Source organism: Lasioglossum baleicum, chromosome 1 (assembly GCF_051020765.1).
Source record: "Lasioglossum baleicum chromosome 1, iyLasBale1, whole genome shotgun sequence".
NCBI lineage: Eukaryota > Metazoa > Arthropoda > Insecta > Hymenoptera > Halictidae > Lasioglossum > Lasioglossum baleicum.
In genome coordinates this window covers 13,246,203-13,261,698 of record NC_134929.1, presented here as the reverse complement: position 1 = coordinate 13,261,698, position 15,496 = coordinate 13,246,203, and the positions used below count along the sequence as shown (strand labels likewise).

The following is a 15,496-nucleotide window of genomic DNA, read 5'->3' as shown; positions in this document are numbered from 1 at the left end:
GATTCACATTGTAACACGTTCTAACATCATCGCGAGAGGATTGAGCAAACGTATGAAAATGAGGGAGGAAATCTGAAATTCGATTTTCTGTCCAGCCAATGACCCAGCCAATCGTCCGTACAAGCCAGGTCTCCCTAAGTTCGAATCCGGACGCCGACTTTCGTTATTCCATGATTTACACGCAAATCGGCGTCTACAAGGGTCGCATATTCGCGGTGAAGAAGGTTCGGAAGAAATCGATCGAGATAACGCGGGAGATGAAGAAGGAGCTGAAAGTGGTAAGTGCTGGTCCGATGAGATCACAAATGAATCCCCGGGTAGATATGCAAAATTGAAAGACGTTGTTTCCAGATGCGTGACTTGCGACACGATAACCTGAACGCTTTCATCGGTGCATGCACCGATCCACCGAACATCTGCATCGTGGTCGAATATTGTGCTCGGGGCAGTCTCAAGGTAACCACAGAGATAACTAACAATCACACGAAACAACAATTTTCTCGACCGTTCTTCCTTTTTTTCGCAGGACATTCTGGAGAACGAAGATATGAAGCTAGACAACATGTTCATGGCATCGCTGGTGGGCGACATCATTCGAGTAAGCAACGCCCCGATCGAACTCATCGTCCCTGGAAATTTGATTCAAGACTATGTCGGATCGTAAACCCTTCGCGAGAAACGCTCTAACAACTTCCACGATAAAAACGCTCGAAAAAGTTTCCTCCCAACGAATTTCATCCGTCGAAGACGCTTGTTCGCGCGAATTTCATTCAATCGTCCCGATCGAACGTTAACGAGGACAAAAGTTCCGCCTGTTTTACAGGGCATGATCTACCTCCACGAGTCCGTCATCAAATATCACGGCTCGCTGAGTACGTCGAACTGCCTGGTCGACTCCCGTTGGGTCGTAAAGCTGGCGGATTTCGGGCTGCACGAGTTCAAGAAGGACGCGGAATGTGAGCCGTGCGACGTCATGAGAAAATACCATGGTACGGTGAATCTTCGGCTTGAATCACTCAACAGATTCCTCTCGATATAACCTCGATTTTCCCCAGCTCTGCTGTACCGAGCTCCAGAGATGCTGCGATCCACGAGAACCCAGGAGCCCACGGCTAGGGACTATCAGAGGGGAGACGTTTATTCGTTCGCAATCGTTTTGTACGAACTTCAAGGCCGACACGGACCCTTCGGGATCACAGAGCTCTCTGATTCGGAGATCCTGAAGAAAGTGATCGCGAGGGAGCCGACGGTAGAACCGTTCAGGTGAGTTTTAAAACTTTCGATATACATACTCGAATCTCGCTTCCACCCTGTCAGCAACTCTGTTTTCATTCGATTATCCCAGGCCACCGCTGGATCAGCTAGAGAACTGTTTCCATTTCGTGAGAGATTGTTTAATAGAGTGCTGGTCCGAGGACCCCGAGACCCGTCCTGACTTCAAGATCATCAGAAACAAGCTGCGACCCCTCAGAAAGGGGATGTGAGTTTTCGATTAAATTCGTCTCTGTGAAATTCTGTTTTCGTAATGGGAAACGGTGTTTCAGGAAGCCAAACATCTTCGATAACATGATGGCTATGATGGAGAAGTACGCAAACAACCTGGAGGTTCTTGTCGATGAACGAACGGATCAACTGACGGAAGAGAAGAAGAAAACAGGTCGCTCTCTCACTCTCTCTCTCTCTCTCTGATGTTCGATGGCTTTCCTTCGATTCGCATTTAGATTCTTGCTCGTTGTTTTCTAATTCCACAACTTGTCGACTCGCCCCTTTCAGACGCTTTGCTCTACGAGATGCTGCCACGCTATGTTGCCGAGCAATTGAAACGGGGACACAAAGTCGAGGCGGAGAGCTTCGATTCCGTTACCATTTACTTCAGTGACATTGTTGGCTTCACCTCTATGTCCGCCGAAAGCACGCCTTTGCAGGCAAGTCGATCGACCAAATAAGAGATTTTCGTCGCATTTGGTTCGTGCCGCTTCTGTACGTCAAAGGATAAATCATCCCCTCGCAGACCATAACAGACAGTGAACAAATATTCACACACTTTTATGCCGTTTTTCATGCCTCTATTTCTGAAGAAAAAAATTTTAAATATTTTTATTGACCTCCCGTCAGAACATTCGACGTATTCGTATCAGTACGGTGCATAGACGCATTCTGTGAAGGGCCAACCCCCGGACAACCGACGATGATCTTGATATGACGAAAAAAAATTCATCATATTGCCCCCTTTTGAGCGGTTTCAATCACTTTTGAAACATTCGTTTATCCTTCATACCAACGGAGAAATTCAGGTGTTCTGTTTTCGCGACTCACCCTGTATAATTGACGATGCTTAGGACCGTTCAAAGCCCTAATTAATAATTTTTAAATATTTACTTTTAATGTGTGTGATATTTCGTGTAGATGCATTAGTCTCTCTGATATCCCCAATACAGCAGCTCTTCATTTAGTTGAATTGCCACAAATTCAGTACTCAAATGACAATTTGATTATTACAGACATTATTATAATTACAGACACACGAGAATGTAGTAATTGCTACAATTATGAAAAGAGGTGGGAACCAATTTGATGAAATACGTAAAAAGTTAGCTGGAACCGAATGCGATGATATTCTCGAATCTGTCTTAAGATTCGTGTGTTCATCTAAGAGTTTCTGTTGATAGTTGCTCTCGAGAGTATTCTCAACTTGCGTGTCCGTTTGAGAGTACTCCAGAAATTTTTTGCTCTCGGAAATTGACGTGAGAGTCATTCAACCACCCATTTACATTTTATGCGTGCAGTTCTCTCACCTGAATTTCGATAGTTATAAAAATACTCGTAAACAGAATGGATGCGCCAAGGTTTGCTGCAATTGTTGCAATGTCTTTAATGCAGCAGACCATACTTTCCCGCTCATTGTTCGATTTATGTATATATATATATAATGGTAGAGAAAACTAACTAGGAGACTCTCAGCTATATAACGAATGGCGTTCGTATATGTAGCCGATAGTTTCTCACTGAGGGAAATGTTGAACGTGTCCATTTGCAAGTTTGAATTTACTGTTCGCTCGCCGAGAGTTTTCGTACAGCTCTCCGCTAGCACTCCCAATACCGTGTACACTGGCAAATTTGATTCCCGAGAGTAACGAGAGATTCGCGCCATAGTGTTACTCTCAGATGGACACGTACCTTTAAAAAAAGAACATTGTAAAGTGCATTTGTAAGTTAAGAACTGTATAATTTTCAGGTGGTGGACTTCTTGAACGACCTGTACACCTGCTTCGACTCGACGATAGAAAATTACGACGTGTACAAAGTAGAAACTATCGGAGACGCGTACATGGTGGTGAGCGTTAAAAACTCGGGCGTAATCGTATACTAAATAGTGCCCGGATGTAACTAAAACCGGCCGACGCGATAAATCACTTGTTTCTTAACAGGTAAGTGGCCTGCCGATACGGAACGGCATTCAGCACGCGGGAGAAATTGCCAGCATGTCCTTGTGCCTCCTAGACGCCATTAAACAGTTCACCATTCGGCACAGGCCCCTCGATAAACTGCAGCTAAGGATCGGTATACACTCCGGTGAGTACAAGAGCGCGGAGGGAAAACAACCCGGCCGCGAACGCGGATTTACGACTAGCTCGATCACAATTGACAACACGCTTTTACTTCCACCTGTAGGACCGGTGTGCGCCGGTGTGGTCGGCCTAAAAATGCCTCGTTATTGTCTGTTCGGAGACACGGTGAACACTGCCAGTCGCATGGAGTCTACGGGATCGCGTAAGTTCTCCAATCGTGCGGCTTGTTTCTCGAAAAAAAAGTCCGAGTAGTAATTTACTTCTACCTTTGAGAATGTTCATTTAAAACAGCAGCAGTAGCTGTTGTCGATATTTAACGATTTTTAATTAACTGTTCCTATCAAATATTCCCAGTCTTTTTCGAGAAAGCAAGTGATAATCCTTTTACAGCTAAGCTTTAAATGTTTGAACCACTTGCAGCGTTGAAGATCCACTGCAGCGGCGAGACAAAAAAACTGCTGGACCAGCTGGGCGGATTCAGCGTGGTGGAGAGGGGTCTGATTTCCATGAAAGGGAAGGGCGAGCGCTTGACCTACTGGCTGATCGGCGAGGATCCGATCCTGCGGGAAGAACGTAACTCGGAGAGGGGCAATCGCAGGTGCGGCCGGAAGAGCGGAAACCCGTTGATACCTCGTAGCTCTTTGAAGAACAAGTCATTGGTGAGGTCGACGTTCGTCAGATGTTCGAGCGAGTCGCCTAAACGGCTCCGTTTCGCCAGCTCGGACCAGCTGGACCAAAAATGTTCACGCACTAACAGTCAACTGGAATCAATCGTGGATAATAGTCCCTGCAAGCCTAAGATGTCCTGCGCGATCAGATCGTCTTGCATGGAGAGCTGGAGATCATCGAGTAACTCGTGTCCTTGCGTGGAGAAGCTGTGCGATCAGGATGCGCAGCTTGACGCGAAGGATGCGAGACGGTTGCAAGCAGAAGCACGGACTGCGACGAACAATTGGGTAATAGGGAACGAGTGCTACTTTCCTAGAGCTGGGGCTAAGAGCTTCAGGCTGGGACCTGGGATCGCGCAGACAGCTTGTAGGTCTGCTCCCAGTAGTCCTAGACATAGTACCCTGATTTTGAATTGCCAGAAGAGAGCGGCGCAGTCTAATGAGGAGATTGACGGGTGGGACGCTACCACGCCACTCATCTACTACCCCGGAGGACGAGTGGATTAGAAGTCCAGCAATTCCAAGTGTAGCACACTGTCCTTGAACTGTTAGATACGCAACTTGAAGAGGAAATCGATGGATGGATCTCTATTGTGCAACATATTTACTAGCCTGAAGGACAATTCCATTAAAGTACTTAGGACTGCTCGTTCAGCAGCACCAGGAGTAAGGCGTTCATCTTCAAGTGCCAGAGAAAAATCGGCGTTGTCTAACGAGAAGATAACCAGATGAGACGTTATGTGCCACTTATCTGCTACTCCGAAAGAAGATTGGATTAGAATGCTAGTCTAGCATTGTTAGTCTAGCAGCTCCAGAGGCATAGAACGCTGATCCTGACCTAGTAGAAGAGCGTAGTAACGTAGTTAAAAGAAGAAATCAACTGAAGGGACGCCACTTGTCTGCTAACTCAACGATTGGGTCAAAGAGCATTGCTAGTCTAGTAGCTAGACCAAGTAAATAGCTAGTCTAGGAATTCAATGACGAGATCAACGAATGGATCACCGCCATAACGCTCATCTGCTACCCCGAAGGACTATCGGGTTAGAATACTAGTGCAGAAAAAAGAGGAAATCGGACACAATTGGGACTCGAACCCGCGACAAGAGATTGATGAGAGATTGGAACCTGATTCCTGAGACCTGACACCCGATTGAGACTTGATTGAGACCTAACCCACAGTAATACTGGCAGAAGTGAGCGGCGCAGTCCAATGAGCAGATCAACCGAAGAAGGGACGCCAACACGCCGCTGATCTTCAACCTAGGACGATTGCAACGCGACGATTGGATTAGAGTGCCAGTACTACTGCTACACTGCTAGTCCCCGTGCAGGCATGGATGCACCGTTCTCGTCTCCCGACGCCAGTCCCGAGACCACGATGGCTTCCGGTTCGACGGCCGGATCGGTGCTCACGGATCGAGACCAATGATAGTGTGATAAGAGTGAGCAAGTGCGTGGTGGAGTGTTGCCAAGTGCTGTGTTGTCTGCAATGAACGGGAGCTGCGTCGGGAACGCTCGTCCTACGTGTGAACCTGTTCACGTGCCGACCGATGCTCCTTTGAACGGACAAAGAGGTAGGACACTTGTTACGAATTTCCTTCGATTTAGTGCTCCCAGATGGCGAACACTCGAGACGTCTAGCTCTCTGTACCTTCGATAACAGCCGTTTCATTTCTACGATCGACCGACTCGACAATCACGTTTCGCAACTTCCGGCAACGCGATCAATTCGATCGCGGATTGTTGGCCGATGAATGAACTGTTTTTCTCTGTAGCGTCGCGTTGGGGCAGTAGGAACTACGGGTTTTCCTTGTCAGTATCACTATTGGTCAATAATACCTACTTCTTTTTATCTCAGCCAATTAATAAGAAATACTGTCTACTTGATTCGTATTATTTTGTCCTCCGACTTGCAGGAGACGCAAACAAGAGAGAAGTATACTTTATCTTCGCTATAGCTTGTGATTGATTATGTTACGAGACGGTGGGGATCGAAACGCGACGCGACGCTACAGAGGAAAAGAATCCATACGATTTTCGTTCCCTCGCTCGCAGTAGCACGATCATGTACCAAAGCCAGACCGTACGTACAAAACGAAGCTACCTAACACAATAGATGTGTATTTATACATTATTTATAGCGTACCAGAGCAAATGGTACAATTCCACGCATTAGCTTAGACAATCAAGAAGGCTCGTGCTTTTTATTCGACATAAGTGCATGTCTCTAGTCAATTTATCTTTAATTTAACGCGTCAGTCGGTTCTCCGATCGCGGACGAACTCGCAAGGACAAACGCGTGATTCTCTGCGAGAAGGTGGAAAAGACTTTTTCGACCATCCTCCTCCGTACAAAATAGCCCCGCTGGTTCAACGTTAAACAGTATTGTGTACTGCCGGCACGTTAGTACTTAAGCCGGTCCACTTATAGAGTAATATATGAACAGCCTGACGATTGGAAGCTTCGAAAAATGTAGCCACGAACTTCTACCCGGCGATGTGTATCCTAATTAAGCAATCGATCTGTCGTGAATTCGATCATGTGTAAATTGAGTACTTCTACTTGAAATAAAGAGGTTCATTATCAAAACTAAAACGAATACGAAAGATCGTTCAAGAGGGAAAGTAGACTGACAATTTGAAAAAAAAAAAAAAACATTTTGCCTTTCTCTGTTTTGTGGGCTCTATCAGGAGGTCTCCATTTTATACCACAGATCATTATTTTTAAAATTCCAACAAGCAACTGAAGATATCCCAAAATTTTAGGGAAATACTGTTCAATATTTCCGTAGTAATAGAATCATTGAAAAAGTAGGCCAATTTTTGTAGAAAGACGGTGGCAATATTACCTTTTTTAGACTGTCAGCCTATTTCCCCCTTTAACAGATGCAAGTCATAACGCACAACAGTTCTGACGCGCGAACCAAACAGAACAGCGAAGTTGAAAGATTGAACATTTTTCCTGGACGCATGATATCTCGAACCAAGTATGAAGGTTCGCGATAATTTCGTGGTATTCGTGGATCTCGTTCACGCACGCGAGTGCAATGGCTCCGCGGTTGAAGTAACGCACGAGAGCGACGCGTGATGGAACGGCAACGATAACGCACCGAGATCCATTAAATTATTAACATCGAACGAATTAATTGAACAGTAGACTGGAGAAAGCGGTGATTGCACGCGTCTCCGGTATTATCTGGTCTACCACACGACTCTGACCCTCGACGAGATCGCCGATCGTCGTGAAAAATTAGAAAATGTCCATCAAAGTCGACCGCGTCTGAACTTTCTGATTCGTGGTTCGATTAACACATCGAACGCCGACTGAATTCGGCATATCTTTTCCTTTATATTTCTCTCAGTTACTTGCGACTCGCGACTATAGGGTAAATGTACCCATTACTGCGAGTGTACGTTATACTGCGCTATTTTTTTCCCAATCAGATTAAATTACGTAAAAATAAATATTTTGTCCTGAATCAATTTTTATATAATTCAATGAGAAATGTATTCTCGTTGGCGGGGCAAACAAAATTGTCAATCATTCTCATATTTTTATAGTCTCAGGATTTGAAAAAACATTCTTCAGAAAAGGTAAAAGTAAAACCATTTTTCTTCTTTCTCGATCACCAAAAGACTGTTGTTCACATGATTGTACAACATTCTTTATATTGCTTCGAATTTCATAGGGGAAAGTTTTATTACCATCTAGACACTTACTTCGATACAATAAACATATAAAAAGAAACTTCTCTTGCTTTTTTAATCAACAAATTTAGCCCTCAGCATCACGTACATTAAAGTGAAGGAGGAGCTCCTTACTGCGGCACAAAAATCACACTAAATTTTATTGAGTATTAGAATCTATTAACTCTTGGGAATTTTTGTAACTTGTAAATGCATAACAATCCGTAGTTATTGGAACAGCTTGGTTTCATTCGAAATAGAAAGCAAGCAGAAAATCTGCAAACCAAAATTTGTACAATTGTACAGAAAGAGGACACAAGTGATTCGAAACTATCAGCATACAGTCCCAAATAAGAAGATTATCGTCCGAGAGATTAAACCAACATTAAACTAAACCGGCCCCCACAGCGTAAAAATTCACCGAACAAACGTGGAATCATTGCGTTAGTGAATACATACACTTAGGAGCAAAACTGATCAGACACTTTAAATCAGAATAACTTTTTTATGAATGGACCAAACGACTTCATTTTCTCTGTAAGGCTAGATAAATTAGTTTAGTAAATGACGTCTAAAAAATATGTTGAAAAAATGCATTTGGTCGGAATTGTGAAACACAATAGTAAAAAATGATTTTTACAACTTTTTTAGCTGGGCTTTTTTAGTTTGGTCAACTTGTATAAATTATATACGTTCTGAAAATTTCATTGAAATTGGTTAATTGGTTTACGAGATATAAACTATCAAAAGTGGTAAAAACTGCAATTTGTCAAGATTTTTGACCTTTTTACCACTTTTGATCGTTTATAAAAAAGCTAAAAAAAGTCGTTAAAATCAATTTTTAATATTGTTTTTCACAATTCCGACCAAATGTATTTTTTCAACATATCTTTTAGACGTCATTTACTAAACTAATTCATCTAGCCTTACAGAGAGATGGAAGTCGTTTGATCCATTCATAAAAAAGTTTGATTCTGATCATTCTGATTTAAAGTGTGTGTGATCAGTTTTGCTCCTAACCGCATACATACATATGTACTTCATCAATCGAAAGTCGAGGATCCCTGAATAACAAGTAACAACACGTTTGCTTCGAAGATAGTCCGGTTGCGGTGTTCCAGGGGCCTCGCGGCAACTCTGTTCGCATAGTTAACGGTAGTTTTTCAAACACACCGGCTTATTATTTGCGTCGCAAATCGCCGATAGAAAGTCTGACGTTAGAGGGACACACGTCGACGAACCAGCAACGTTCCCTTTTGTTTCGACGCGCATACCGATCGCGTTCCTTTCCTTTCCCGGTCCGGTACAGTTACATTTATTTATAATCCCGCTGCGAGTCGCCGATCACGAAAACTGTAACTACATCCGTTGCCGGTTCGACGGGCAACTAAACTCTTCGTTACTTTAATTCGCACGTCTCGTTACGTGCACTTCAACGTGGCACGTGATAGCGCGGTATGAGCGGTACGGGCCGCGCTCGGCCGCGAAACAGTCGTGCAAATACGAGAACGACTTCTGAATTTATTGCGCAATTTAGTGGTCGGAATCCTTTGCAAACTGCGCGTGGAGCAAACGAATGTTCGGTCCGAGATAGGCAGAGAGAGAGAAAACGATCGTGAACATTGCGCAACGGGACGAACAGGTTTCTGGCGTAAAGCGGTCGCTCGATAAGAACGAGCCCTTTAAGCGGACATTGGGAACGCCCCCTGCTCTCATGCTTTGCGAAAATTTGCTAAAAGAGATCTAAAATTTCCACTATCTACAATATAATTCCACTAAACCGTATGTGATTCTAGTTCAAGAAAATTCCAATTTGATAACTGCCCGATAGGAACGCCCTCTAACTCATGCTTATTAGTCACGCATGCGTACTGTGATCACGGTGAAGAGTCAAGCCTTCTAATGGTGGAAATAACGAGTGTACAATTGAAGAGACCGCCCCTAAAGCCCCAAAAACTGATAGTTATCGAACGGCCGCTATGGACCAGCGACTACAAACGAACTTCCAGGGATGTACGGGAAGAATGAAGGGAAGAATGAGAAACATCTGAGAGAAGATGTTCGAAGACGAGAACCGGCAAGAACCGAACACCCTGTATAACGAGGCGACTCTTATGTACAGAATGGGGTACCATCTTATTTACGGTGAAGTGGTTGTCGGCCAACTTAGAGGAGCGGCCATCATTCAATCAAGCCGGACAATTTAAACAGCCTGATTCACGCAGCGAAATCATTTAATATTTGACGTCAAGCACGATTATCGTATAACGGTGGGTAATGGCCGATTGTTTATACAGGTTGCAAGCGGGCGCCGCAATTTTCAAATGGTGTATCTGCCTCCTGAGAACGATGTTGTTGAACGTCGGACCGGGAGCAATGTTGCAAAACGATCCGTCATTAGCGGCAGACGGACAGACACACGTGACGCGTACAATTACTCCGCGCGACGACTACGCCGGCCCGACGAATACGACCAAAACAAATTGCGACGGACGAGAGAACCCGACCATCCTGCTCTCGAGCTTTCTCCTTCGTCTCTCCTCTCCTTTTCCCTCGATCCTCTTCTCGCTGTTTTGATCCATCTCGCCGATTCAGCGGACCTCCCCGAAAATCCAAGGGTCTAAATTCTTTCGATCTTTTTCCAAGTAGCTCTAGCAGAATTTCGATTTGTAATCAAAAGAAGCGCGAGGAGATCGCTCAGCACTGCTCGAGCAGATTTTTACGGAGACCCGCGACACTCGGACGGTTAATACTAATCGCGTTATTGCGACTTCACGCTCGGACGCGCGCGCTAGCGACGAGCGAGAGAACGCGTCGCGTTGGCCTCTCCGTACTTTTATTCGGTTCCCGTTCCGCCAGCCGCGTTCTCTATTTATAGACTCGGAATTGTCCTCATCCGTCCGTAGAACAATAACGTCGAGAGCGGTAAAATTTCGATACGGGAATGCTAATCTACGCGGCTCGTCGTCATCACTGGAACGAAAAGGAGCGGCTCTGATCGCCGGCAATTACATCGTCGCTGCTCGAACGCGCCGGAGGGGATAATCGCGATAAGCGTCTCTCGGTAGAACGACAGAGAGAAACACAACGACGACGCGGAGAAAGCGAGCGAGAGAGAGAAAGATGTAGCAGGTAGTAGGGAGATGACGATGATCCGAGGTGAAAATTTCAGCGAGGTTCGGAAATTTCCCACTCGACGGAATTTCTCCTAGCCCCGCAGCCGTCGCGTCGCGTCTTTCCATAAACGCTCAGGCACCTGCCGGATCACGAACGCCCCGTTGTCCACGCACACCCGTGACGCTTTACATAAGGTATGCTCGAGCTTATTGTTAGACTGAGGCTGAAAATAAACTCGTTCGCGGTTCGACACGTTCGATCGTGACTCCTCAGTCTCGTTGTCATTTAGCCTGATTTCCATCGACACGATTCGCGGCGCGCGACCCGAAGCGGTGCGACGCGACGCGACGCGGCGATTCGCTCGCGTGCGACCGACCGCTTGCTCTCGAGTACGCGGAAAACGCGAACCATTATAAATAGCCGGAACGATTACGCGAATGATCGGCTAGCTGCTCCGATCAAAGTTAGGCACCGTCAAGGTTGTCACCTGAATTCTTTCGAACCACCTTTCGAGCCGCCTCTACACAGCACAATGGCCAATTAACGCGTTCGATCGAATCGAATCTGCCTACCACGTGTTCCCCGTGACTCTAAATTCGAAAAGAAATGCTTTGTCGTTCGATTTACCGCTTGGGCATTGTACTTTACGATACACATTAACGAGCACGTCGGCGTGTCTATGAATTCGAACCATTCGCTCACCGGAAAAGGAGAAGAAAGTTTGTTCTCTGCTATCTGCGTTCGAAGGTTTGCTTTAATTAGATCTGTGTATCTGCCATTGGTTTTCCTTATTGATATAAGATAAAACGCTCTGATTAAGAATTGGAACTCTTAGACAGTGAATACGAAGTAACGGATTGAAACCCTTAGTGTCCCATGGTATAGGTACCCTCCGTAGTCTTATGTACAATCTGATTCAACATCACATTTTGTTCTTGCTAGTGAATCTCGAGTTGACGTGGAGCTTTTGATTATTTTTAAAACCGAACCTACCGACCATCAAAGATGAATGTTATGTATAGTATTCATAAAAATAACAAGATTAAATTTATTTACATTTTGTGCAAATTTATATTAATATATATGTATACTGGAATCCAAAAATTTATTCAATCAATTCCCATAAAAACACCTTTATATAATAACTTCAATAATTGCAAAATAAAAAATTAAAATGGGTCATTTGACCGGTGGTACACAGTTTAATAGTAAAGCGAAGAATTACATATACATATATCGTGGGGGGGGGGTATTTAGAAAATAATGTAAAACTTAGTTATACAGTGAACGTTTTAGTTACAGTCAATCACCACTGGTGCGATGGTAGGTTTAGTGCTGATGGGCGATAATGAAACACCTTTTAATGCATCCCACGAGAGAACGGACTTGCATAACGACCAGTTTACGTTCTTCGCTGCGCATCTTTGCCCTAATTGGTTCAAGAAAATGGGGAGTGGGTAGTGGAGTGAGAGATGATAGGCTCGCTGCGTCCCCACCATCTAGATCAGCTCAGAAGGCTGCGCAGAACGAGTCCGTTCTCTTGTGGATAGAGTATAGGTGAAACGAAACGGCAAATTGCTAACACCGCAGAGGATTAAACATAACAGTAGCACATCCACAACAGATATATTCTTGTAGAGATTCTATCGAATCGAATAAGATCAATATCTCATCAGACAATTCGTCAATCCAGCAAAAGTAAACATGCAATAAATCCATAAAATTAGGAGCCTGGCTTCAAACATCTAAAATCTAAAAGAATTCCAGACTCTCGTTAGGTTGGAATCTATCTTGGAAAAAAGAGTACAGTTTGGGTAATTAAAATTCCATTTCCCGACTGTTTTCCACACCGATAAAGCACTTGTCTTTACATAAGTGGCAGCTCCGATACGCATCGGTGCTTATCGATAAGCCGTTTTCGATAACTTTCCAATGTGTTGACGGCATTCCCCAACGAGCCACGAGCTCGAGGAAGGGTTGAAGCATCAAGGTGGATGTTTCGAACCGTCCCGAACCGTCCTGCACGGAGAAAAATGAAGCTCGTCGGAAATTACACATTTGTATGGTAAATTTTACGCGGCGCTCGGCGAGTGTCGACACTCACGGGGAAAAAGATAAGATAGCAGCTGTTTTAGCAGCCAATCCCTGCTTCTGTGCGTCGTCGGCTACGTCACTGTTGCTAACTGTCGTTGTGTACACACGCCAATTGATATTTCTACCGTTTCTTCTTTCGTCGTTGTCTTTTTTCCTCGTTTCGAATACATCTTTCGACAGTGATAATTCGCGTACCGGAAATCCCATTGAAGAACGCGACCGTTCTTCGCGGTATTTTGGAACCTCGAAAATCGGAGGAGGAATTTTATCGTTGGAAAATTTATAGGAAGATAGCGGGAGAACGAGAGGTAGTACAAACGAACTCGGCCGAGAAATTAATTGGGCAAGATAGGGGACTTGCGAGCTCTGAGGGAGAGAGAGAGAGAGAGAGGAACTTTTATTCCATCGAGACGAGAGAGGGCCGTGCCCGGGAATAATAGTGTTCTCTGATGAAATTTTCTAGATTCGAGAGAGCAGGCGAGCGTGCTTCGCATACCGCAGACGATGCGATCGTAAATCGTTTGTTTGGACGGCCGCAAGTCGCGAAAAAATATCGACAGGTATTTGCGCGTTCCTCCGCTGATAAAGAACGCTTTCACTATCAATCGCGGTTAGCGCACGTAACAACCGGCGATCAAACAGTTCGGTGTAAGTAAATACACTGCTAGGCCTCTTAACTTTGCCCTGTAAACAAGATTACTTCCAGCAGGCTGGAGATCCACGAGCAATTAGATTGTAAACGCCGAGCTCGTCGTGTTATTTCACGGAACCTTTTTCCTTGGTTTCCCTCACGTTCTTCGTCGAACCGATGGTACGTTTCACCGACATTCCTAGGAGCGATAACGTGATTCTATTTGACCGAGACGCGGCTATTTTTACGAGGCGTATCGCGACGCCACAGGAATTCGGAAACACGCGGTGCGACTTCGTGTTGGAGTCGAAGTATGTATGTTTATCGATTTCGTACCCACAAGAAAGAGCGAGAACAATGAACGGGGATGAGAACGCGAACGGCGCGGCAGGAATGTGATAACCGCGTGCAAACCGATAACAGAGAACTTTTTCGGTTACCCGAGAGTGTCCTTAGCCAGTCCTCCTTGTAAATCAGTGACAAAATCCTATTCTACAGCTCGCGACGTCTCGGTAAGACGCCCGCCTTTTACTTCAGACAACATGATTTATCAACCTTTGTTAGATCATGAATGTTAACGCACACATTTGTGCTCCGTTATTCGATCGAAACGAGAGCTATCTCTACATCCTCATCCAGAAAATGAAAATCCTAGCAAATCTTTATCATAACTAGACTGCGGATTTCATGAATCTGTGAAAAAAATGAGTCTGTGCAACTTAAAGCAGTGAACAGATTAAAAATATTTGAAAATATTAATGGATTAATTTCAGCTTATTGAAATCATGAAAAGAAGAAAGTATTTCTACCTGGCTCCTCTTGCTTGTAACTGAGGCAAACAATTTTTATCTTGAATTTATGGGGGGGAGGGAGAGTCAAGCCGAATCATTGTTTCGCAATTCTAATCTAGAAATAATAAATAAGAAACACCTCGAAACAAACGCGAGTAGTGCATTATCTGTCGCGACGCTAATTTATTAATTTCGATATAAAAAACTCCCGTGCATTTTAATTTCTTTTTACTAGGGGTGTTTTTACTAGGTGTGCGAAATCCCGTCGGGACGGGAATTTTTCTCAGGATAGGGACGGAATCCTGAGAATATCCGGGAATCGCGAAAATTCTCCAGAAAATTCCCGGAAAATTTTCGGGATTCCCGGATATTCTCGAGATTCCGTCCCGATCCCGAGAAAAATTGGTTACTCAAAAGGGCACCCATACCGGCTGCGAGTAGTCAGCGGCAGTCTTGTCAGGGTGCAGTACGACAATTCATTTATCGCGACTCTAGAAGACGGGATTTTCTACCACTTGCATATTGAAAAACGTCTAACATTAACGCGATTCGACTCTTCGAATTGTGACAGTACACGCGAGTAAGGGATTATACTTCGAATATTGTTACAGATTCGGGCTTCGCAAAGGCAGTTTTGCACGGCGCGATGAACACTAACTTCCATCGAATAAAACTACTGCACTTAACGTAAAGATACCTCGTCTTTTACCTTACGGGGCGACGAGGCGTTCGATACGCTTTACATACACATCGTGTATGTCTACTAACGCGATCGAACCACTACGTTGTGGGGGGTTAGTCCAAAACACATACATGCTGGTGAAACGCAATGGTACGTTCCCACCTTTTAGCGCTTACACAACACCAAATGGCCAAAGGTATACATCGCTACGTTCAGGTAAACTACAGTGATCTCCGCCATCGTAAGTCACGCTCCAAC

General features: G+C 44.6%; 2 protein-coding genes across 5 annotated transcripts in view; both read left to right on the top strand.

Annotated features, from left to right (window-relative positions):
• LOC143214056 (guanylate cyclase 32E) overlaps positions 1–4,881 on the top strand; it is a 32,231-nt gene extending 27,350 nt beyond the window's left edge. For all 3 annotated transcript variants that reach the window (XM_076434628.1, XM_076434619.1, XM_076434610.1), the window contains exons 12-23: positions 96–278; positions 352–456; positions 527–598; positions 824–989; positions 1,056–1,263; positions 1,346–1,480; positions 1,545–1,657; positions 1,774–1,925; positions 3,236–3,334; positions 3,429–3,573; positions 3,673–3,771; positions 3,990–4,881. In XM_076434628.1, the coding sequence (XP_076290743.1) occupies positions 96–278; positions 352–456; positions 527–598; positions 824–989; positions 1,056–1,263; positions 1,346–1,480; positions 1,545–1,657; positions 1,774–1,925; positions 3,236–3,334; positions 3,429–3,573; positions 3,673–3,771; positions 3,990–4,744 (2,232 nt within the window). In that variant the 3' untranslated portion in view covers positions 4,745–4,881. The remainder of the gene's footprint in view (positions 1–95; positions 279–351; positions 457–526; positions 599–823; positions 990–1,055; positions 1,264–1,345; positions 1,481–1,544; positions 1,658–1,773; positions 1,926–3,235; positions 3,335–3,428; positions 3,574–3,672; positions 3,772–3,989) is intronic.
• Positions 4,882–5,671: 790 nt separating this feature from the next.
• LOC143214037 (receptor-type guanylate cyclase Gyc76C) overlaps positions 5,672–15,496 on the top strand; it is a 118,254-nt gene continuing 108,429 nt past the window's right edge. For both annotated transcript variants that reach the window (XM_076434587.1, XM_076434568.1), the window contains exon 1: positions 5,672–5,811. The gene's annotated coding sequence lies outside the window, so the exon portion shown is untranslated. The remainder of the gene's footprint in view (positions 5,812–15,496) is intronic.